Source organism: Bombus vosnesenskii, unplaced genomic scaffold (genome assembly GCF_011952255.1).
Source record: "Bombus vosnesenskii isolate JDL3184/JDL3185 unplaced genomic scaffold, Bvos_JDL3184-5_v1.1 scf7180000013379, whole genome shotgun sequence".
NCBI classification, from domain to species: domain Eukaryota; kingdom Metazoa; phylum Arthropoda; class Insecta; order Hymenoptera; family Apidae; genus Bombus; species Bombus vosnesenskii.
In genome coordinates, this window is record NW_022883009.1 from 920,001 (window position 1) to 945,123 (window position 25,123).

The 25,123-nt window shown below is 45.4% G+C and overlaps 1 protein-coding gene across 2 annotated transcripts in view; it reads right to left on the reverse strand.

The window, feature by feature from the left end:
• Positions 1–25,123, reverse strand: part of LOC117237534 (stress-activated protein kinase JNK) — a 38,046-nt gene that overhangs the window by 753 nt on the left and 12,170 nt on the right. Inside the window, exons 2-9 of one of the 2 annotated variants that reach the window (XM_033501593.1) lie at positions 4,072–4,133; positions 2,071–2,515; positions 1,614–1,743; positions 1,261–1,458; positions 1,025–1,159; positions 677–806; positions 438–596; positions 223–347 (exon numbers count right to left, since the gene is read on the reverse strand). In XM_033501593.1, the coding sequence (XP_033357484.1) occupies positions 223–347; positions 438–596; positions 677–806; positions 1,025–1,159; positions 1,261–1,458; positions 1,614–1,743; positions 2,071–2,515; positions 4,072–4,133 (1,384 nt within the window). The remainder of the gene's footprint in view (positions 1–222; positions 348–437; positions 597–676; positions 807–1,024; positions 1,160–1,260; positions 1,459–1,613; positions 1,744–2,070; positions 2,516–4,071; positions 4,134–25,123) is intronic. The other variant, XM_033501592.1, reaches the window with a different exon arrangement.

The window sequence follows — 25,123 nt, forward strand, 5'->3', positions numbered from 1 at the left end:
TCGTTCTCTCGAAAGAAAGAACCACTCGACAGACGCGACTCGAATCGGTCGCCGATCGATACTCTCCTTCTTTCTCCCACCACCGTCACCATTCACCCCGCCCCCTTTACAAACGTGAAAACGTGGTCGAGGGATAATACGGAAGTAGAAGAAGGTACGTATGTAGGCGAGGCGAGTGCGGTAGCGAGACTGCGAGATTAACGAAGGATCGACGACACTTACGGCATTGACTTCGCCCTCGTCGTACCACACGTTTATGTAATTGTGCAGCAAAGCATCGTCGACGGAGATGCGTCGCTCGGGGTCGATCACGAGCATGCGCGACAATAGATCCCTGGCTTGGCTGGCTGAAACACGGAACGAGAAGAAAAAACGGGCATGGAAGAAACGTAGCGAAGGATGAACCGCTTCGAGCGGAAGCTTTTCCGATCGCTCACCTTTCAATCGGTTGTGCTCCGACGAGTCCGATGGAAACAGAACGTCCGGGAATAACCTGTCGAACGGATATCCCGGATACCGCGGCCTGTTCTCAACGTAATTCCTGACCGTTGGCTGCAGCCGCTGCATGAATTCCTGCGCCGGCGTTCCCAGTTGCTCTGCAAAAACGTCCAGCGGGCGCGTGTTAAAGCGCGCACGTTCCTCGATGGAAGACGGGCAAGCGATCACGGCGACCTACCGATTATCTTGTTCCACTGGTCGATGTGATCCGTGCCGGGAAACAGCACACCGCCCCGAATCATTTCGCCCATTATGCATCCGACCGACCAAATGTCCACGTTCTCCTTGTATCCCATCCCGAGGATCACCTGCGAGACGACAGATCGTCCGGATCACGGTGTACACGGTGTGTCGAGAGAGAAACGAGCGGAAACTGGCGCGATTCTAGTAGCGAAAATCGAGACTCGCGACACGAATCGATGAAATCGACGTTATAAGAAATGATCTGTATCCTGATCTATTCGCCAACGCTATACCGATATGCGTGCTATGAGTTCGCGTTTCGCGTTCTTTTTCTTATCCTTACCTCCGGCGCCCTGTAGTATCGCGTCACCACGTACGGCGTCATCATGAAGGTTGTCCCAGCGGTCCTAGCCAGGCCAAAGTCGAGAATTTTCAGCGTACAGTCTGCCTTTACCACGATATTGCTCGGCTTCAAATCCTACGCGTAACCAACGAATAGGAGGCGCAAAAAAAAAAAGGCTTGACAACTCGTAAATCTGGTCGTGACCGAAAATAATCGAATCTCCACTCGCGACTTACCCTGTGAATGATACCGGCCGAGTGTAAGTGCTTGATGCCGCACAGCATCTGATAAAGCAGGTAGGACATACGCTCGTGATCCAGATCCATCTGAATCACCTGGCACAGGTTCGCGTCCATAAGCTCCATCACCAAGTACACGTCTTGAAACTCGTCCAACGACCGTTGCGGCGTGAACGCGTTCAACAAACCGATTATCTGTCGAATAGAGAATAACCAGAAATTCGAATCAAGGTAGCGTACGCTCCCGTTTCTAAGTATCGGCTGGAATATCTGGGTCCTCTCGCACTTGAGCGTCTTCCAATACTTATCAACGTGGGTGTACATCCGATACGACGAAAATATACACTTACGTTCTTATGATTGACCAGCTTCATAAGCTTGAATTCCCTGTACGCTCTCTTCGCGTGCGTCACGTTCTGAAAAGGTCTGGAGAGTTTCTTGATCGCGACATTTTGCGCGGTCACCGTGTCGTACGCCGCGCTGCAACAAACGCGCGCAAATAATAATTAGAGATTCATCGATCGATGGCGAGTCGTCGACGACCCTGCACACCTTCCACTCGTACGGCAATTCTAATCGCGTTTCAATTATGTAAACGAAACCATGGAAGGGCTGAGTGCTAGCCACTCGGTCATCTGCTTCTTCGCTTTCTTCGCGTGCGTCGTCGGTTTCTCTTAAAATCAGTCAAAATTGTGGGAAAGCGGCAGGAAATCTTGCGCTTACTTTACTTACGACTTCAAGTTTAATTAAAATTATTTAAGCTTCGACACATGGTCGATGATTTGCACGACAATCGCCATCACTTACCAAACGATCCCCTGTGCCCCGGAACCGATTGGCTTCAGGTTTTGATACCGCTTGAGAATGGTGAATCTGGTGTCCCCGACTTCAACCGTGTAAAACATGGCGGATAGCCGGGTTGTCATATCAGGCCCCAGGTAAGGCATGCGCCTCGGTGCTCGTCTCTCCTGCTGCACCTGTACCTGCACCTCCCCTCCGCTCGAGCACTCCTGGTGCACTCGATGAGGACTTACGCTCTTAGCCACTTTGGATGGGGATACGAGCGCACCTGGCAGAAAGGAAACGTAGTCTCTCGTCCCTGTTTCCTCGGTCCGTCGAGAGGCACGAGCACCGGCACCGATACCGGCACCGGCACTGGCACGCTCTCGCCGCTTCTTCTCCGGCCTTCGCTTCCGGACGACACCGCTGCCGCTCCGTCGCTTTGCTCGCTTCTTATACGCGCTGGATTCGTCTACGACATAGAACATAGGTAGACGTTGCTCTATTAGTTTGGGAAAATGTTCTGTCGGTTTCATGTAATAAAAATATAACGGACGTTTTTTCAATATTTATGTAACTAACTGTACTCCTCGCAATGAATCGTTGATCCTTAGAATTTACGAATTTATCGATAGACCGGGTGCTTCTCATTTGTAAACGTTTGGTCAATCGTGGTTGGTCTTCGAACGAAATATCGCCAGGACGAAAACGAATATCTTTCAACGCTAATAGCCCGATAGGTGGACAGCCAACAACGACCATGACAAAGACAAGCCCCGAACGACGCGCGTTTCGATCCTCGTCGAATCGGTCGGCGTCGGATCGCGAACGTATCTACCTCGAAAGTTTCAACGTCTCGGTCGAAAATAGAAATTGGAGCAAAGTCGGGCAGACGTTCTCGGTCGCGAAAGAAAAAGAAGACGAGCGTCCGCTGGTCGAAGAGTTTTCGACGGTTTGCCGGCCAAAATTAGAGGAAGACGAGGCGAAGGGGAGGAAGTCGTGCAAATATTTCGACGACAGTGTACCACGTTTGTCGTGGAATACGGCAATTTCTTCTGCTACCGCGGGATTCCCCCAATTATTTATAGAGATCGTCGCAGACGCAGACGCGAATGCCGACTCTGACACCGACACCGGTTTCGTAGAACCGCAACTCCGCTATCTTTTCACTTCTCTTCGAGTTTTCGCCTCGTGTCACTTCCTCCTCTTACCCACCCCTCGTCTCATCGTTCGAATTCTCTTCACTGACGGCCATGTTCGCTGCTCGAATCTTTCGCTCGACACCTGCTACCAATTACGCAATTACGCGAAAGTTCGTGCGTATTTCGTTCGAAACTCGCGCCAAGATAGTTACGCGACTCGGGGCACTCGTCTGTCTGGACTTACAGCGAGGAGAATTGGATTGTCCGAATCCACGTCGGTAGATCGAGATGAAATTTCATGGGTATCTGAGGAAAAATGGAGGATTCGAGATATGAAATTTCGATCTCGGCAACGTGGAGAATACGTGTCTCTGCTCGAGATGTTTCGAAAAGTTCAGGAGCATAGTCGGAGTATCGAAGTCCTGATGTCTCGAAGAGTTAACGACCACTGCTTCTCTCTTTTTTTTCTCTTTTTCTTGTTCTTATCGCCGAAGGCACGACATTCCTTTGCTCGCTACCACCTTGGATCGTCTCCAACGCGTACGTGCACGCGTTCGCTCGACCACAGCTCGGCGAAATTCGTTAGACCGTTTTAACGTCGGCATAATTCATCGGATAAGAAGGATTTAAGGATTTAAACCGAAGAGGCTTGGTCGAGATCCTGCGCGGATAATTATGATTTTAGGTCCCTTCGAGATAATGTTTCGAAACGGTTTCTCGTGGATTTCGATCAGAATCGGAGAATCAAGGGGTTCGCATCAGAAACGGTCGTCGTCAAATTTTTCGTTTGTTTAAAAAACAGTGCAGGCTAGTCAGAAACGAGACTGGCAACACGGCGAAACATTATGAAAAACGACCATGTTCTGACTCGTCGTCGAAAACTTACCATAAACGAACGGCCATTGTGAACGCTCGATGACGAACGACTGAATCTGAAGCGGGCGAGATCTGCAATCAAAATAGAAAAGGCAACGTAAATGTATGTTTAAACGCGAGTCGAAGCGATTTCCACAACGACGAGGAATTTTGTCGAGGAAAAGTTCAAGTCGCCGTGACGAAAAAGTTAATCGGTAACGTAACGTTCATACGTTTGGATTTTTCAACGCAGCTTTACACAAACAAGATCGCGTGTTTCGTGGACACAGATCTAGTAAATCTAGACGAATCGCCGACATTATGTCGTTTTGCGATGCTGGAAAAACGGTAGAACGAAAACCAATAATTCTCTCGACAACGAGGAATCGCGTCGAGCGTCGTCCAATATCGATTCGAGGGCTGGATTTTACCAATGTATTGCCAGTGCTTTCTCGTCGATATCGTTGGGACGGACATTCTTGCGGACACCGATGCATACTAGAACGTGCAACATAGGCAGGTCGATAGCGCGAAATGCAATCGGAAGGAATAGATCGGCTAGGTGCGTTAATGCCGAGTCCACATTGACCAAAGTTATGTATTTGTCGATAGAAATAGCATCGTATCTAATCCATATTGGAGCTCGCGAACAGAATTCCAGCAATTCTGTCGTGAACGAGAAACGTTTGAAAGTAAATTCGAAATTCCTCACTTTCTTGTACCGTTTCGCCTTGCTTTCCACCCACTTACCAGCCATCTTTCGTCGTCACGACCATAAGGGAAAAACAATTCTTGTCTCAGTGTCGTGCCAACTGCGAGAACGAGGAAACGAAACATCGGTGTAGCTGAACGTCGGACAAATTACCGTGGGAAACTTCATTTTCGTCGTTGCCAAGAGATTGCCAGTGAGATACACGTAACAAGGAATGGCAATCGAGTATACCGTATTACCGTATTAACGTACTTAACGACGTCCTAATCGTGTCGACCGTTGTTCCGTTTCTAGCGTCGCCAACAGCCGGAAGCGACGTCTTTTTCGCCGCAGAAAGTAATTTACTCTGGAGTAACGTCGTTACGGAATGACACCTTGATCTCCGGCAGAGAAAGAAAAAATCGACGATCGTCAATTTTCTTTAGGCCACACTAGAGTAATTGTGCTCCAACGTTTCTTTCGAAACGTCAAGCAAGATTCGCAAAAATATAAGTAGCATCTCGAGCAGAATCGCCAATTATCGAATTACAAGACACGCAGCAGTTTCCTTTCTTTAAATAAAGTAAGCCACGTACGCACCATCTATATCGCGAATATCTCGAACTTTCTGTGATCTCGAGCCAAAATCTACCATCTGCGCGATATTTGTTACTGACGATAAACGAATTTCCATCGAAGAAAAAGGAGTTACGTCGCGCGGTAGCTAACTCGCGGAACGCCCGATAACAGAATCGTCTAGTAGAAGACTCTAGGTATTTACTACGACAGATGGTAGCAGGCAAGAGGAAAGAAACAGGACAACGAAGCGGAGAAGAGTGGCGCGCATCCGTCGATACTCGGACCGGATCGCTTCGAGTTTCGTCGAGCAAAGACGACGTCAACCGCGCATAGTGTACACAGTGCACAGCTGCAACCGCGAACGTCGATTCGGATATTAAATTTTCTCGCCACCGGCGAAGCAAGACGTATTTCCCAGAGGACGGTGCTGGTGTTTTCGGTGGGTCGCGCTCGCGCTCTCGCCCACCGTTTTCCCTCTCGCGTCGCCCTCGTATTCCCATTTCCCTTTATCCGCGGCCAAAGTAATTGCACCGACTCAGAAAATCATCGTCGTTTAATTCTTTCGAGAATGCCGGATTCGTTACCGTTTGAATTCATTTGCGTAATTGCGCCGTATCCCGACATCGGCAGATATCTCGAGAACGAGGCTACCACCTCGTCGGCCGACTTTTTATATCGATCCCCTGGAAATCGGTGAGCCCCGGATTAAATTTCGCGGCGTCGATTCAACCGCCTGTAATTGCTTCGAAGCGTGTCTTCTCCCTTCGTACGGTTTAACGCCTCGAAATTCCGAGCGAATCCAATTCCCTTGTTCAACGTTCGCGCGCCAGCATCCTCCCCGATGGCCGACTTTACAACCATCGTCCCATCGATTGTTCGGCGTCGCGTCGCGCTCTATCGACGAGTCAGCGCGGAGGAAGAAACCCTTCAAAGCTGGCATTGCCGGGAAGATGAGAGAAAGATCGACGCGCACGATATCGCGAGCCAGCCTCTGTGCCGCACGCCGACTGCTTATCAGAGAGAGCAAATGGCGAACCTTTCTGAAACGAAAGGTCGGGACATCCAAGAGCTGTCGAAAAATAATTAAACATCGAATCAGGAAAATGTCTGGTGCACACGTTCGACGTGTGATATAATTTCCAGGGGAGATCGTCGTGCAGAAAAAAACGGGATTTACGAAATACAAAATCAACCTTGCATAATTGTAATTAAATAAATAATTGTAATAACGAGTTTTCAGTGAAAATTGGCAATGCCATTAAAAAATGTTTTCAAAATATATATTTTCTTGCTAAAAAGTTGTTCACCCAGATACTTACTCCGCGTCAAAATAATAAATTACCTCGATTTGACGTAATTCGCATGCAAAAATGATTTTCTCCGCATCGCTCGAACGATTTCCACCACTACTAACATTTGTCGGGTAAAAAGTTCCTCGCGATAAATTTCAACTCCGCCCATCGCAATACCGCACTCGGTCGCGAAGCAAAGCAAACTGGTGCTAGAGATTTTGCCACGAACGAAGAAAGAAAAAGTCAAGAACGATGAAAATTTTAAAGAAGGATTTTCCTGCCAAGCGAATCGTAAGCGAACCAAAAGCATAAGCATAGGGGTTCCAAGGACTCGACCGTAAATACCGGTTTTAGTTGTCAGAGGTGATGTACGAGCTAAGAGATAGGGAACGAAACGTCGCCAAAGGACGCAAGGGGTCTCACGCCCTCGATAACTCCGACCAACGACCATCGATATTATCTACCGAGGGGCAGAAATACGAATGACAAATCCGGAATATACGAAAGCCCGGCGATAAAAAAAAAGTATCGCTTGTCCGTGGCATGTTTGTACCGCGATTCTCTCCAGCTGTGACACAACCGCGGATCGACTGGACTCGAGCGAATGAGAGCGAAGCAGGGGGTTGAATCTCGATCGGGCATAGACCCGGGTCGTGCCGCGGCGCAGTGCTTCGTTATCGAAGGTTAATTTGATCGTGGAGCTCGTCACGGTAATTAATTTCGATTGGTATTCCGAATCGGCCGCGAAACGTCTCACCTCCGCGCGTGCCACCGATAATTACCAACGACGAACGAGGCTGATTGCCTAGAACTGCCAACGCGACAGAAGGGAAACGCGCCAAGGAATTCGAAAGTTCGTTGACCGAAATTTCGAGAGCCCGCGAGTAAACGGCCGACGGCAGATCGAAATGCTGGGTGAACCTCGAATAGATGGACGGACGGGCCGAACGAAAGTAAAAACGAACACAGGAGAGTGCATGTTTCCGCGGAAACTATAGTGGCCAGTTAGTCCAGAAACGAAAACTCCAAACGAAAGGCCATACAGATGCTCTCGTCGCGCTTGCGTATTTAGAGTCCGACGTTTTCGACTTTGTAGCAACTATTTCAGTTTCCGTGACTTCTCAGCGAATCTCGGACGTTGTCCGAGTTAACGAACACGAACCCTAATTAGTTTCACGATATACGACCGATAAACTTTTTATTACGGTATCTAACACACTTTATAGTCTAAAGTTTCAAACGAAATAATAATTCAAGGGGTTGTTTAACTTTAGATTTAACCTAATTATTTAGACTTATCAAGTATTCCAATACTTACGAATATCACACTCGTTTGTCACACAGTCGATACTTCCGACTGGAACAGATTTTCGATTCGCCACCCCAACAGACACTCGCTGCACTCGTCTATATTTTTTCTCGTTCGAGGACTCGCAATGCAGTTTGTGCTTGGAAGAGCGTGCGTTGCGTCACGAGGGCACCGATTATCGGACCTCGTGACCGCGATCCGATCAATCCTAACCATCCCTCCTTGGCCATCGGAATTAGGACAATTCAAAACTTTCGATATTTTGCATCTTTTCAGTAAAATTGACAGGGGTTAGCGAATATCGATAACAAAGGAGTTTTGTCGATTACCAAGGTGTTATACACGTACGGATAGGTGAAAGACAGTAATTTGCGTTTCCTTCATTCGTCTTCGTTACAGCGCCTACGCTTTCCAGCTCGAATCTTGTCGTCGACACCGTTAAGACGACAGTGTTCCTTTGCCTGACATTCGGCGCATTCCGTCGATACGATAGTAAAACATCGCATGGTCGCGACGAGAATAACGCTTTGCCGGGGAAATTTAAAAGTCTAATCTCGTGCTGTGCCCGTGCGAGAAACGCGCGATTAATGGTAAAAGCAACTTTTTCGATGCGTCTCAGTTTCGATGGCGAAATCGCCAAAAGATACGAAAGAAAGAAAGCTAAGATTCCTTGTGAGAAGTTCCAAATTGAGAGGTTGCGACTCGATCGTATCCTCTCGAAGACGAAGAACGTATCGCGGCGGAAGACGAGGAAAGCCTCGGGTGTCGCGTGTCGTCGCGTCTTCGCCTCGTCTGCTTTTCTCCGCTCCTTTTGCCCAGCCAGCTCCGTTGTTCTCGGTTCGCGGCCATTTCTTTCGCTCGTCCCGTCGCGTCGCGTCGTTCCCCGACGAGTTATGCAACGAGGAGATGCCACCGTCGAGGAATGCCGTTAATTGGCCGAAAATAAATGCCGCCGTTGAACTCGCATTCGAGCAATGTCGCTTTGCCTCCTCTCGTCTCGTTTCGACCCGTCCGCACTTTTCTCGCTCCGCGTCACTCGATCGGTGACTACCGACCGGTTTTTTGACACCGAGACGACTTCGTTGTCGCAAACCGAGACCGCCGGAGACGCGAATCTCCGTCGCTGTATTTTAAAGATAGCTCGGGAAAGCGATAGACGCGAGACGTCTCCTATACGAAACGACAACGACCGCGGCCCCAACCGTTACCGATAGATTCGAATCTATTTAAAGGACATGCGTTCCTCTTCGCAAAAAGAACATCTCGTCTAGACCTTGAAACGGCAGTCGGCTAAAGGTAGGATTTTCTATAAACGTCAGACGAAAGCTACGCGTCTAGACGTTCGTATCTAAGACGTTCGTAAGAATCTTTTTGCTGACAATCGTCTCGATCACGGCCTGACGAATTACGAAGCCTCTAAACGAAAAGACACCGATGGTATTATAGACTGACCTATTTCAAGCCGTCGACATTCTGTCTTCTTATTTTCGACCTCGCATCTCCCTACTCGGTCCTTCTTTCGATCGAAGGAGCTCGGGTACGCGACGAGCATTACGTCGATCACGTGGAACGGTTCTCCGGAGGATTTTGCGAATCCGACGACCCGTCAATTTGCCAGGCGTCACGTTTCTCTTTCTGTCGATAGGTCGCCGCCGTCCAACGACAAAGTGCTTTTCTCCCAACAGCCCCTTTCGTTTCCTCGAAAATGGAGTCGACCTCTTTGGGAAAAAATTTACTAGGGCGTTGCGACTCTGCCTATTTCAACGTCAAATAGATTTCTCTTTCTAGCCAAAAAATAAGAAGCTAAGGTATGAAAATGGAAGAAGAAGGAGCGGGCAAATAACAAGGAAAAGACGGACGTTTTCTTTACCCCGATGCGATGCAACATATGGAAAAGCCGAGAAAAACACGATGGAGGCCGTTGCGGATTTACGAGCGTGAACGTCAATGTGTGGCGTTCGCATAGTTAACGATGGAACGATAAATCAATGCGTTTACCAGCCGGCGAGGGATGGACGCGCCTTGTAGATGAACCGAACGATATTTATGCAACGAACCGGTTGCGTATTCGTGGTTGGTTGAGTCGCATGCACGACCGCGTTCGCAACGGAGCGACGCGACGACGCGACGGTACGGTTACGATAGCCGAGTTCTCGTACCTCGTCGCACCGCTAGGCTTCCAACGGACAGCCGCATTGTTTCGCACCCCTTCGCGCGTATCTATCAATCTCGTTTCGGTTTCATCGGCGTTGTACTACGCCGCTCGAATGACTGGCAAATTGATCCCTGTCGTTAAACGACCCTATGAAATTGCTGTCTATGGAAAATTCAACGAAATTCGGTAATTCTCGGCTAATAAACGCACTCTCGCCCTTCGCGATGGACGCAGAACTATCCTCATAGACTTTTCGATCTGCTACCACGGAGCGCTATCCGTAACCCGCGATCGACGATATCTCAGTTACCAAAATGATACCAAACACGATCATGTTTTCTTACATACTTACGATTAAACAAGATCGATCAGACTCTTCGTTTTATTCGCGCTCGATGTTTCTCTCGTCCTCGACGCATTTAAAAACCGAGCGAGTCCAAGAGAGACGATAGACGATAATTCTTAGAATGGCGAGTAAGTAAGTACCTTTCTCGATAAGAGTAACGTAGCGAACCCGAACACCAAAGTCGCATTTACTAACCGAAGATTACTATATTTTCGTTTTAATTCGTCCAACGCGTGTGCATCGTAGAAAGAGGCCTCGATTACTCGCGCAGCTGGCACGGAGAGCTCTTGGTTATTCGCATCAAAGCTTCCGTTCTTGCCGGCTGTTCGTCTCGTTTGCTCTCTACCCGTCCCTTCCGGAATCTAGGATGATCTCTCCACCATAGTTTCCGCCTCTTCCCTCCTACTCCTGCCGAGTCGGTCTTTTCAGCCGAACAAACCATTCCCTTTTCTCCCTTATACCGGCACTCTCGCGTATACGATGAAAATGACTCGAGGCACCGGCTCGAGTCTGTGCCAGCGAACGAGGAGCGGAACCGTCGCGACGCGATGGCAACGGCAACTCGTGGAAACTTTTCTACCGACGAAACGCGACGCGCCGTTCGATTATAGGCTGCGTTCTCTAATTGCGCAAAAGTAATCCAGTCGCTCTCAATTGCACCAAATACACACAATTCGGAGATGTCCTCCTGTCGACAAAACTTTTAGTTAAGCCTATGGAACTCTGTGGAAGTTTGTGTTCTACGGTGCTTGAAACGCGACCTACTATGCGAATTCGTACACGGTGCATCGCGACGAAGAGAACCGTACAATGGCTAACGTATAAAGATAAGGAAAGTTATGCCAAATTCAATTTGCACGAACTCACCAAAGTATTTGAACGTTTTCCATAGGGACGGTAATGAGATATCGCTGTACCGAAACACCATTGTCGTATTGATGAAATTTGATTCGTTGGAAGCTTTAGCGAAGCGACCGATGAAAATTATTCGACCGATAAAACTTTCAAACGATCGGCTACCGATCATCGTGACTGTAATGTCGGAACACGCGTTGCGAGCGATGTTCGGCGTTACGAAAGGAACACCTGAGCTTGATCGACGATAGCCAGAACGCTACGAGTTGAAACGGTTGGCCGGCACGCGATGCTTCTCGAACATCGATCCTGGCTCAGCTGACTTTCAGTCCACTCGCGTGCCTTTCCTTACGGTTCGATACGGCTGCTTTTAAACGCTGAACACAATCCACGTAGAAGGAAGCGAAACGCGTAGGCGAATTGTCGCGGAAGGGTAGAATCGCAGAGAACGGTGCACTGGAAATACTTGGGAATTTAGACGAGCAGTGACATCGTTAAAAGTCTCGAGTGCATCCCCTTTGATTTAAAATGCAAATTTTTGTCGAAGAAACGAAGGGAGCGGAAAGCTACGAGATTGTCGACCGAGCGACTGCTATCGCGACTATAAACTTTCCTCTCGTTTCCTTTCGGTACTTGCAAGACTAGCGTCGCGATAACCCATCCAAGAAGCGCGCTAACAACCTCTCTATTCTACATCTCGTCGTCGATTTTCCTTTCCTCCCTCCGACTCGCCTTTCTGTTAAATGCATTCGGTAACGAAAAGCCGATATTCGGCGGACAGACTCGCACTATCGGCAGAACTCGACAGCTCGTTTTAGAGATTTTGCCGATGGGCAGGTTGCGCGACGACGTCGACGAAACCACCTGCTTACGAGCCAGCCTCTGCTCGCAAAACCATCGTTCTTCGTTTTCCCTATCGAATTTCGATACCTATTCGCTGCTGCCAGTGGCGCCTTTGTTTCGTCTCTTCTTAAACGACGGTCCAACCACGGTGGTAACGTCGTCGCTCATCCGCGCGGTGTCGTTTTACAACGATTCAACGAGAAACTTTCTCGATCCTGCGCCATACTAATTGACTAAACTTTTTCTTTGTTTTCGCTAATAAGAGATAGAGAAAATAAACGATCGAGCAGACGTCGCATCCCGATTAGTTCGTTCGCCAATTTGATCGGAGGGTTCATAAAGTCGGTATAAGCCAGCAGCATGATCGTGACAATCACATCTCGTTGCAGTTACATTGCTGAAGAAATTTCAACGTGTTTTGTATCTATAACAGACATAATATATCCATATTGAATTTTTATAAACGTTCAAAAACTTGTACTTTCGTGAGCCACTGTACGTAACTCCTACGCTTAATGGTTTAAGCATGAGAATCCAACGACAAGATTCGCGCAAACAAATATTATTATTATTATCATTATTGTTACACGGGCCGAGCCCAATAATAAGTACGAAAGAATATAATAATATGCGCAATGAGAAAAGTAAGAAAAGAAAGTGAATATAGAAAAGACAACGAAATAAAATAAGAAAAAGGGGATGAGGAACGGGAAAAAGAATATTATTGGAAAGCTTTACGTGATGAAAGGATATTGTAGAGCTACATTTTATATGTGTTTGAAGCGTCCGAGGAGGCCGATATTTTCAGCGTATCGATTTGCTAATTTAATAATTCCATTTAATGGATCTCGGGTGCTGTAGCATATTTTGGTAGTTGACGGCCACAAATCAAAGAAGTTGATCAGGTCTTAATGCACGTGGTAGTGCATACAGGTTTATGTGCACCAAAAGGGGTGGAGTTGATTTTGCCGTTAATAATAAATAAAAACGGAAGATCTGCTACAATTTCGCGAATTTCGAGAGTAGATAGGCGGATAATATTATCTAAAATGGTAAAGTAGTTACGATCATGAAATGACATTCTAACGCCTTACTTCTAAACGGCAAATCTAAGAAATTTCTGATGAATTTTCTCAAACAGAAATACGTATTTGTCGTATGCGATATAATTGCGATGCAACTAACGAACCATAGAGAAATTTTAGAGTTGGCACATTTAGAAATTCCGAAGACGCGCGCGTAGCGAACCCAAGGGTTTTCAGCGATTCTTTGGCAATATTAGAGCAATGTTTTGAGAAATTCAAGATACGTATGAAAATATTCTGACATTGTCGACCGCGCTAATCTCTGTCGAGATGCAATTCGATAGATTATAGCTAAGACAACTGGATTCGTTTTACACGAATATCTATATAGTAATAATATGACATTTAGAAAGACTCAAGTCCAATTTATTTAATACACACCAATTACAGAGGTTACTGAAAAGTCATACTGTAATTATATAGCGTCGTGGTGGTTAGAGATCCGCTTAAATATTTTTAGATTTTTATCCCAACGAACAAAAGCCGAATAAAATTCCCCAGAGACATTTTCCACTAAACGAGGACGCTGCCTCGTCCTTGATGTTCCAACGCTATTCCGCGAACTTGTTCGGAATATCGATGGAACGCCTGCGCCGACCACGGACTGAACTATCTTAACGAACCGTGTCACTCGTATGCTTCTCGCTGAGTTAATACAGCCCAATGATATGGATCGCAACCGAGAATTTCAAATATTCCAAAACACGTTCTAGAAAATTCGTAGGAAGGCGAATGCAATTCCCTTCCCTAGATATCTTCCCTAAAGATCTCATCCTGAGGAAGTTCGGGGCGAGAATCGGCGACCTTCTATCACGACATCTCCTCGTCTAAATCGCCTGGAAACAAGTGTAAACGGCCAGGTTTCGCCCACGCTGGCCGGGCTATTGGCACGAATGACCACTCTGATTCAAATCTCTCGAACATCTCTCATCGACGAATTACGATCGTATAACTAGTCGCCCTATAAAGCTACCATTGCGACACGGTTTTAAAGTCAGTCTAATTATATAAAGGGTAGAAAACTTATTGTAATGGGAAAGCTGCAGGTAGTAACCAGATATTCTACTTCAAACACTTAACGATTTGTTAATAGAGGAATTAAGAAATGATAGATCTCTTTAGAGAGAAAGATGAAGGTCAAATCTGATACAGAAATTTCGATCGCACATGGAGAGGAATCATCGGTGATAAGTTCGACTCAGTCCACGAGTCAGGCGTCGCGGAGACGCCGACGCCGCCGATAGTGGAACTAGGAAAACATTCGCAGTTGAAAATTACTCGTGATACGCCAGCATTAAGCGTTTACGCGTGTGTTTCGCGTAACGAGGAAATTTACGAGATCGCAAGTTCGATTTACGAACCAGCGAAACATCTGCGGTTGGAAGTCGCTGGTGCACCGAACTCGTCTCGAGCCTCGAGCAGGGGGAAGAAGCAGGAAACGAGCGGCGCGCGTGCCACGCGTACTCTGGCGCATCGTTGCACACAGGAAGCGGAACAAGAGGAGAAAAACGAGACCGAGACCGTGTCTTCTTTGGTCGAAGATTTCGCGATGGTGGCACTTCAAAGCGACGACGGCCGCGTAGAAACGGAGCTGGTCCGTTTCTTAGAACGCTTTACGAACCGTCGCGCCGCGAGAACTTCGGTCGCTTCATTTGCTGGATTTAGAATGAATTATCGGGGTATTAACGTTGCGCGGACAAGTAATGCTCCTCCACTGTACGATCTACGACGTACCATCCCATTCTCGGATCTTGCCGGTTTGCCTTCTTTGCACAGTGGCCTGGAAAATCGGATTTCGTAGCCAAAACCCCATTTTTTCCTCTTCAACGTTTCAAAGAAATTGTTCTTTTACGGATTAACAATTTTATTTCTCCTTTCGAATAGTTCTGTGGTCAATAAACTGATGATAATCAAATCGACAGATTTTACGCTTAAAACGCCCTGCGCAATGAAATACGTTCTCGTATATACAAGTATAAGCTTTTACGATCTTTATTCCTCCGTTTCTGTTTGCAAAAAAATGTTTTACGAGAAATTCTACGAAATCTCACTCACCGAATCGCTACTCCGTGTTCTTGTCGTGTTCGCGATACCTAAAACAAAGAAATGCGTATTCGACGACAGTGGACATGATGTACGCGCGTGAAAATAAATCATCACGTAAATTCGGTTGTTAATTTCCCAGTTGATCGAAAGGAACGCTAGACAGCTTCGAAATGCGAAGGACCGATCGAAGAAACTTCCTAAAAATACGAGACGACCATCGACAGTTCCCGAAATTAACCATACATTTCAATAGACGATTTTCAATCGATAGAACACGATCGCGTTTCTTCGAGTAATTTCGTAATTAGATCACAACTTCTACGTCTCGACGGGAAGCTTGGTAACTCGTAAGCGTTTTGACAGGGCTTCGGGTCTTTTTCTTCGCAGCACAGCTTGTCAAAGCCAAAGCGATTAGCACGAAAAAGTGGAATGCGTTTGAAAGACCAAGTCGATTCGAGTTTCCAATCTAAACAGAGATCTAAATATAATCGAAACATCGGAAATGTTTCTCTTGCCTCTAACCGCTTTGCAAATAGAGTACAATTCTGAATTTTCTGCGCGACGGAACGTAGCGTAACCACGACATTTGCTTTGCTCTCGGGAATGTTTTTGTGACGACGCGTCACATTCGTTGTCTGCGGAAAATGATTACCAACGACCGCTGCCTCCATCTCTTGCCCCACTGCTATCGATCCTGCTTATTTATAGCGATACAGGAAAACGGGAATCCGGTCGTCGTACTTGAAAAAGTTTGCACACGACGAGTCTGGTTCGCGTGAAAATTGAGCTTGCCTCTTTCGATCTTTTGTCAAGTACGCGTTAGAAACTGCGTTGCGCTATTAACCCCTTCAACCCTAGTGAAACGCGATACGCCCGAGTGAATGTTTCCGATTCCCTGTTGTTGACCTTTTAAGGCTTACCTTCTAAGGTTGGAAGATCAACGAAGCAAGAAACGCGTCTATTAACGAGAAGTACTTTTAGAAAGCGACGATTCGCTCGAAACCGAAATCAGCGAGAAAGTTTCGACTTTGCCAACCCCGTGGCTTCGGTTGCGGTCATCCCCGAGACTCCCCGAGGCTCTCCGAGGTCGTGTCCGATCGAATCGAGTAGCAAGTATCTACCACTCGGTCGATTGGCTCTTTGAATTAAAGCTAATTGTTGAAAACCACCTAAATGTAGAAACGTCATCGATAATCCAGTATCAGATTTAATGCTGTGTTTCGAATGATGTCACTACGACGAGATCGTGCGGCGAAAAGGCCAAGCCGCGACCGAGAAAGAACAGTGAGCTGTCGGACGTTGCCATTGAAGCAACGTTTGCAACGAACGTCGCGAAGCGACCCGAAGCGCCACTGCAAAAGCTGCACGCGCAATTCCTCCGAATAATTCCTCTTCTGGATTTCCATAACAACGGCTATTGAAATTAACATTAACTGTGCATCCACTGAAAAATCTAAACGACGTTTCTCGTACTATGACCTCACCGTGCCGGAAATTCGGTTCTTACGAAAATCTGGACACGTTGAAAGCGTCGTAAAGCAAAGAATCAGCGGGATATTCTTGCGAGTGGTACTGGTGACTGACGTAGATGAAACGTGATTGTTATTGTGGGAAAATGCGGTGGATGCGAAATATGAAACCTCAGCTTCGACAAAGATACAAATCCTTAACGTGTGTACACTGGTTCATAAAAATATTTGAACATTTCCCATAGAAAATTTTCATGTTCCTATTGTACGTGTTATATAAAACAGAAAATACAAATCGCGTGCCAAGAATTACACACCGAGGAGATGGCAAGTATCGCCGCTTTCTTCCTCAACCTTCGTGTTTTGACTACGCTATTCCACGCCGCCAAAACAACCCACGATTTATCACCGATGTTGCATCGGAGAAACAACGAGGACAATGGGAAATTTCATCCACCGATGTTTATCGATACGGACGACATTCTCGTTTTCGCTCTGCCTACTAAACGGAGGAACTTGCTTCTCTCGACGAACACAGCACCTTTTGAAAGTAAATCGAACAAGAATGCAATAAAATCCTAACGAACCGCGAAATTAGCAACGTAAACGTAAACTCGATACGACGTGTAACTAGTGTAGGTGATAATAAATGGAAATACCGAACGTACACGTTACAAATTTACGTGTTATTTTATTAAAATTATTAAAAATTTACTGGTCACGTTACCATTTTGCACAAAAACATCAGAACAAAGACAATCGTGCAATTAATTTTTTCATAGCCTGCGACAAAAATTTTTTTTCTATTAATTACGAACCCTCGTCGTGTAAAAGTGGAGTTACTAGCTTAGTAACGAGGGCCAGCATTCATCATCTTCATCGCTACTCTGTTACGTTTGTGTCTGTTGCAGGCACCCTCGACGAGAGCGTTGAAAAACGTGTAGTTTCAAATGCAACCAGCGAATGGGAGTACGACGAGCACTCACGGCCATATTAACCTACCGAGACCGGGCTAAAATGTTCTCCGTACCTTCGAAACGAATCGTATCATCCGCCCTTCTTCGCAATCCTTGCTAGAAAGCTAACGTTCGAGAACAATCCAATCGTCGCGGAGCCTGACGACGAATGCGCGGCGGTTCGACCAGACAAAATCGCTACAACCCTGTCCTCGCTTCCAAGAGGAGCAGAAGGGCAGAAATGGTAAAAAGCAGAGGCAACTAAGCAAAATAACGCGCGATTTAGCAACTTGTATGCCAAGAGGCTGGGTAGCTCTCTATCTAGGGGACGACTTTCCATAAATCATAGCGACTCGTGAAACTGCTACAAACCGCAAGCATACAAATGAGAATGCAAATTTTGGAGCGTTACAGCTCTTTCCCTCGGATCCGGTGTTAACTCGCGCGTTTCATAATTCTCTAGGGAGATGGCATACTCCTTAACTCGCCTTTCCCTCCTTCCCCTTCATCGACGATCTTCTCTGTACGTCGCCTTCATTGTCTCTACGTGCTCCTGTTCGATATCGTAAACTTAACTTATGCCGCCAGCAAAGTTGCTTCGATAAACGGAAGAGTGTTCCTGTGCGCCTTCTCCTAGCTCGAATCCTTTAGCCGCCTTTCCCACGGTGGTTTCTCCTGCTAGTTCCCTTTACCATTGACGTTACACTTATCTCCATAGTTGGAGAAGGTTTATGTAGAACAACGCGACGAGGGAACGGCAAAGCCAATTTACCAACACGAACTCCGACACCGTTAGCGACTGTATTAGCGATCGTGTTATCGTCTCTATCGAATCAATCGTCCTACTTATCTCTCTCTCTCTCTCTCTCTCTCTTTTCTTATCGAATGGCTCTAAAGCAATTTGCAACTTACCATAGGTAAGGTTTCCTCTGCTTTGCCCGATGTTGTCGTCAAATCGTCGATGTTCTAGATCGACCACGAGCTTTGCTTTCGACATCCTCAATTGCGAACAACGAACGAACGTTTGTATAACTGCGATCCGAGAATTCGTTAAATTCGTCGTTCGGATCTGCTATTGTATTGAAAAAAGTTGAAGAAAAAAGAAACAGTGGCACGAAGCAACCTCGTAACCTCCGACACTACCTATCTATCTGTTTACACAAGAGCCTCAAGGACAGGATTTACGAAAGTTTGTAGTATCTAGGTGAATTTGACCGATCGTAAAGTCAACTTCTACATCTTTACGCGAGACATAAAAGGAGATTAAACGTCGAACGATCCGTGTCGTTTTACAACGTCTCGTCGAAAACGTCACAACACAAACAGTTGTTTCTACCGTTATGTATGTACTTGTATATGTACGTACTATATCAAATAGGTACCTACCTATACCTATATAAAATACCTATATGAAATATCTATATAAAATACCCATATGAAGTAGGTATATAAAATAGGTAAATACCAAATAGATCGTAAAATTTGCAGGCTAGGAAAAGTACGAATGTTTCAATGGTCGAAGCGATTTTAGAGATTTCGAAGGAGATAAGGAAGCGGCTGGATAATTTTCCCAGAAAATGCAATTTGTCGATTGGTTTTTCGAGGTATGAAACTTTATCGCACACAAATTGTAGAATAAACATTAGCGTTGCTACCTGTGTACTTCGTGCGAAATGGTGGCAGACGCATTACGGTAACCGGGACTCGCATAAATTTTCCCGGTAAGAAAGCAAAAGCAGCCTTTTCAGCAATAAAGCGTACGCCCTACAAATGAGAAGCAGAGATAAGGGCAGCCGCGGCTAATGCGAGACGTGCTCGATTATTCACAGACGCTTACCGATTCAACCTCGAGTCGACGTTGACGCCGTTCTTGTGCTTGACGAAAAGCCGTCGTTGTCTTTAAGCTCACGCTCAAAGCACCTAATTTATAAGACAACGTCGTCTGGCCCGAGCATCTTGACTTCTTCGGTACGACTGCTATAAATCTTAGATAAACGGCCCTCGAAAACACGCCAACGAATAAAAAGCACGACTTTCGCACCGTCGAAACTATTTCACCTTCGACTCTCGGAAAATCCGCATAATTTGTCAACCTTCCAATGGAATCTCGAAATCCCCTGCTTCAGGGGATATTGGATGCGTTCGTAAAACGATTTATTGGCTCAAAAGCGACTGTCGTAAAGCAAGGACACAGGCGATAACACGTACGCGGGCAACTTGCGGCCTGCACGATAGACAATGTCGCGGCGACGAATTTTATCTCTAATACGAACGATCCGATCCGATTCTGTTCGACTGCTCGGCTAAAAACATTTACCAGGGTTCATGAATTGTATTTTGCCCATCAAGCCGTAACAGCATACGTCCTATCGCCGTTGTTTTGACCGAGCGAGTGGCCAAGCAACTTAATCAAAGGACCCTCTGAGTTTCGGGTCCGGAAATTTCGCAAGAATTCTGGAGGAAGATCGTGCAAATAGTGTTCCTTTCTCCATTTTTATACATACGATAAAAGCCATCCTCGTCGTTTGCGAAAAAATATTACGGATAGTCATTTGCAGCGAAGGTCCATTTCGGCCAAGCACAATCTCGCTCCTACGAAATATACGCTATCGTTTGCCCCTAGGAGAAACGAAAACCCGCAAGAGAACCGATATATGTAAAACCGTTTCTAAGAGATCAAGGATTCCTAAACGATAACGCAATGACGTCCTCCGGTTTACAACGCATTGCGACGTTCTCGGAAATTTTATGCGAAAAAATCTGATTTCCTTTAACTTGTAAATCGTACGATATGCGTGTTAATATCCGCAGATGATCTGGATGATTACGAATAATCGTTGCGAAAGAAATATACAAAATGATTGTGTAGATTCGACAGTTAAAAAGTTACAGATTCTACGATTACAAAAGTTTCTAATTAAGGATCGACTCGTTAATACTACTAATTAATTAACCGTATAGACCAAAGTATGCATAAAAAAAGTGATTAGTGCCATGATTAAGCGTGCAAAAGATGGTTGAGCGATCGAGAAATGGAAGAACCCAGCTGCCTTGCGTTTTTATGCAAAACAACGGAATATCGAGAGTATAGTTAGCTCCGTCTCGACGGAATGCTTCTACGAGCAAACGGCTTTTGTCCAACCGGTGGAACTCGAAGCGAGAGATAGAGAAACACAGGGGGGAAAGGACTCTTTCCACATGACGGAACGTACCCAAGAGGAAACGCGTAAACCTAAGCCATTCCAAATAACGAAAAGAGCTGCCAGGAGTGCGTGCCAGTTCGTTCCTGACTAATTTCAACTCACCTCACGAGTTAGTATCCCTGGTGATTATGTCGCATCCAAAACTATTATTCGTCCCAAACTATCCGACCCTTTTGCTTTTCGAAGGTTTACGCGTGTTATCAGGCGTACAATATACGGAACTATGGTGGCCAAATTACAGATTATGAACCACATGCGGCTCGTATATTCTTATATAGCACTTACACATCCACGGTGCTGACGATATAATTTGTCTGTAGGATTTAAAATATTTAGATAATAATTCTATAACGTTTATATTTGTAATAATTATATTTGGAAGAATGGAAATTGATTTGTTATTACGTTTTAAGTCTAAGATTATAAATATTTTTGGACAATAGATGGCCCGATTATCGTAGAGACAGTTGCAATGATAGAAAAACGGCTTTAACGAAAATCTTGGAACAACACTTTGAACATTCGAAATCATAAAAGTTTCGAAACCTTTAAACTGGAAATTCTTTCAATCGAAATTCGATAAGCTAAGCCTCGAATATCTCTGAGAGATAATCGTAAACTGTATTACCATTTCCCGGTTGACGAAAGCAACTCGGTGTTACGAAAAGCCTACAAACGTGATCGTGCATTCGATATCCTACTTTAACGACGTATCGCCACGCGACAACACGCGAACTCATAATTTCCCATTCTCATTCGAACAATAAAACCTGCGGCAATGTTCGTCTCTTGGTTGCGTCGTGTCCCACTGATCGAAAACGACGTAAGTGATACATCAGGCATAGCGATTAGTTTCTAATCGTAATGTTGTATACACCTATCGCACCCTTGCTATAGACAATTTCAAAACCGCATCGTTCACTCCATAGTACATATTTCCTAGGTTTCCGAGGTAACTCACTATTAATGAATCGTTCAAAACGAGGGGCATTGTGACGAGAATCGTGGAAGAACAGAAACAACATCGAGCTTCTTCCAAAGTTCTAAACGTGATTTCGAGTTTGTGAACACTCTACGTAGATTTGTCGCGTGTAAGCTAAACAACTTGAGAGAAGAAGGGTTGAGAAGAGAAGTTGGGCTATAGAGACATCCGTTTGCTTACCCTTTGACAACCCCCACGACGTTGACGATGACAAAACGATGAGGACGATGACGATGAGAACGATGACGATGAGGACGATGACGATGACGATGACGATGACGATGACGAAGAGGATAACGACGATGAAGATGAGAACGGTGATCGCAGCGACAACGGTGATCATCGACGGCAACGACCACCACACACACCACACCACCACCCACCACCACCACCACCACCCACCACCCACCCGCACACCACACCAACCACCCACCACCACCCACCCACCACCCACCCACCACCCACCCCACCACCACCTTGACCACCCACCACGCCAACCACACACACCACTGACACCACCGACACGACGACCACACCACCACAACGACAACAACCGAACGACGAAGCCGACGTCAACAACAGCAACAACAACGACCACTCGTCTAGGGCACTCTCAAAATTCTCTGAAACAAATGGAAATATTTGATTAAATTCTTCAAACGTGAAACATTTGTACTCATGGATACTGTTCGCGTTCTTTGAGTTATCGTTGGTCGAAAATCCTGAATTCGAGAGAGTCCACGATTAATAAAGCTACACGAAATATTAAAGTCCAAGCTAAGTTGGGAGACAACTCCAACTTATCGCGATGAGTACCTCGACAAGTAAACAACCACACTGCACTACATAATACTACTTCAACGATCTAAAGAAACAAAATTATCGTGCCTATGAAATAATACTTTCCGTTAGTTTTGATCTTCCATTACTATAAAGCATAGTGTCAATTAGATGTTGATAAATATTTAATATTGGAATCTTCTTTGATGAATACATGTTTCCAAAGTTCGGTCCCAACTTTTTGGAATACTCAGTATAGGGAAGCTATTTCCTGTCGTATCAATTTACAGAAAACCTCTCAATCGTTTCCAAGCGACCGTTTTAATTTTAATTTTTATACAGTCATGGGTAGTCGAAGGTGAAAACGAAAAAGTGGAAATTACTTGTGAATGAAAGACTCTTATCTGGCTTCTGTATACAGTAACATGCACTTGTCTATCCAGGCCGTATCTAATTCAAGTCACTCTACGTAACCGATGTTTGAGGGAGGAAGTTCTGATATTTCAGAAACGTTTCAGAAGTTGTTCGAGCACTTTGTAATTCCTATCGTTACTTCGTAACGCTACCGAGAAACAACAAATTCAACATACATGTACATCATGTCGTCAAATAAATTCGTGCCCTAATAATTATATATTTATAATCTCCGGTGTTCCTAATGTGTTTTATGAATAATTGTATTTTAGAAATCATACCGAACCTTAAAGATTCTAAATAAAATAAAAATGAACCACTCGAACTTATTAGATGATCTAATGGGTCCAATTGTGGGTTCTTCGATGCTAGTCGATCGAGGGAGGAGCAAAACTTTCGTGAAGCTATAAAATGTGGTGAAACGCATAGCGGCTAAAAAATTGACCGACGAAGCAGGGAAACGAGAACGAGCCAACAACGGCGCCAGGGTTATTTATACCGAGACGACCTTTGACGATGTCGACGGTGATGCTCAATGAAAATCTTTCGCACCGTCAACCAGACGCGGAAGAAGAGCACGCGAGACATTCTCGGTTCGTGTGGCGCCACGATGCCACCCTAAATGTCATTCCCTTGGACCACTTCGTTTGCCAGACAGCCATCGATACTCGCCCAACATCTCCTGCAAATTCCTTTGCCGCTTCTTTCCTCGATGGGTCGCCTGCTTGGCTGCCACTGGCGCGGGCGCCCCAACCACATAAAAATACCGCGAATCTGCTACCAAAATTTCCTCTCTTCAACATACTACCCACTTCCCGAACCACTGACAAATATTGCGTAACGACAATGATGCACACGAATACGCAATTGCCGCCAAATCTATTTTTATCGGGGTACCTCGTAGGCGTGTCATATTATACCTCTGGAATCGTATTCGAAACAATGACCTCGTATCTTTGATTTGTCCTACCGTGAGGTGCATAGCAATGTGACAAACACGAAGCGTTTATGTTTTAATTAACACGCTATCCGCTCAAAGTAACGTAATGAACGCGCAACTTTTAGAAGCGCAAGAAAGAAAAATAGTACAAAAAAGTGAAGCAAAATAAAAACGAGATACAACACGGTTCTTTTAAATCCTATCGCTAAAGATAAATGTCGCGTCGCTAAGCGTTAACGAGGAAAGGATGGCGACGGGGTGCGCCCAAAGAGGGAGCGAAAGATCGCGTGCCTCGTCAGCGAAAGTTCGATACTTAATTGAAACAGCCGAGTAAGCGAAGCTTTTGCTTAGGTGTACAGTTACTGTTCCGGCTATAGCCTTTCGTTCTTCTCAACAATCGTCCAGCCAACCATCCATTTCGGATTCGAACTATTCGCTCGTTATCACATCTAATATTATCGTCTTCTATGCATTTCAAGTGTATATCACATTTCGTCTTATTTCTTCGCAATCGATCAACATCTGCCATTCGGGAACAAACTACGAATTTATCACGAGGACATGATTTTTGTAAAATCGTCGTACGTGATTGTTCGCTGTCACTCGGTGAAAAACATATTATTATCACAGTAACTCTACGCACTTGTCTTTGACACTGCTAAGTTATCTACAATGGTGACATTCATCTTTTTTTCGTTTTGACATCACGATACCGGAGATATCATGAGTCCAGTCGGATATCTCGAAACGCAACGAACTTTGATCGGATACGGATATAAGCTCTTGCCGAGCAAATACAAACAGAAATCGAATATCGCGTAGCTTTGCATCGCTGCAATTCCATTCCGACCAAGATCACCGTAACGTTGACTCTTTGTATTTACGCGCTCGAAAATTTTTCACAGAAACTAATCTATCGAGTCTCCATCTTCCGATACCGCCCACCTGCAATGTCGATCTCTTTCTCGATCAAGGATATACATATTTACATTTCATCGAAGCTTCCGATTCTTTCATATCCTTTTGAGTATCGATCCAAACACCGGAAATGTTAAATATAAATGTTAAATAAATAAAAAGCTACGTATATATCCTAATAGGATCGAAATAGTTAAATAGAAAACAAACGAATAAAAGA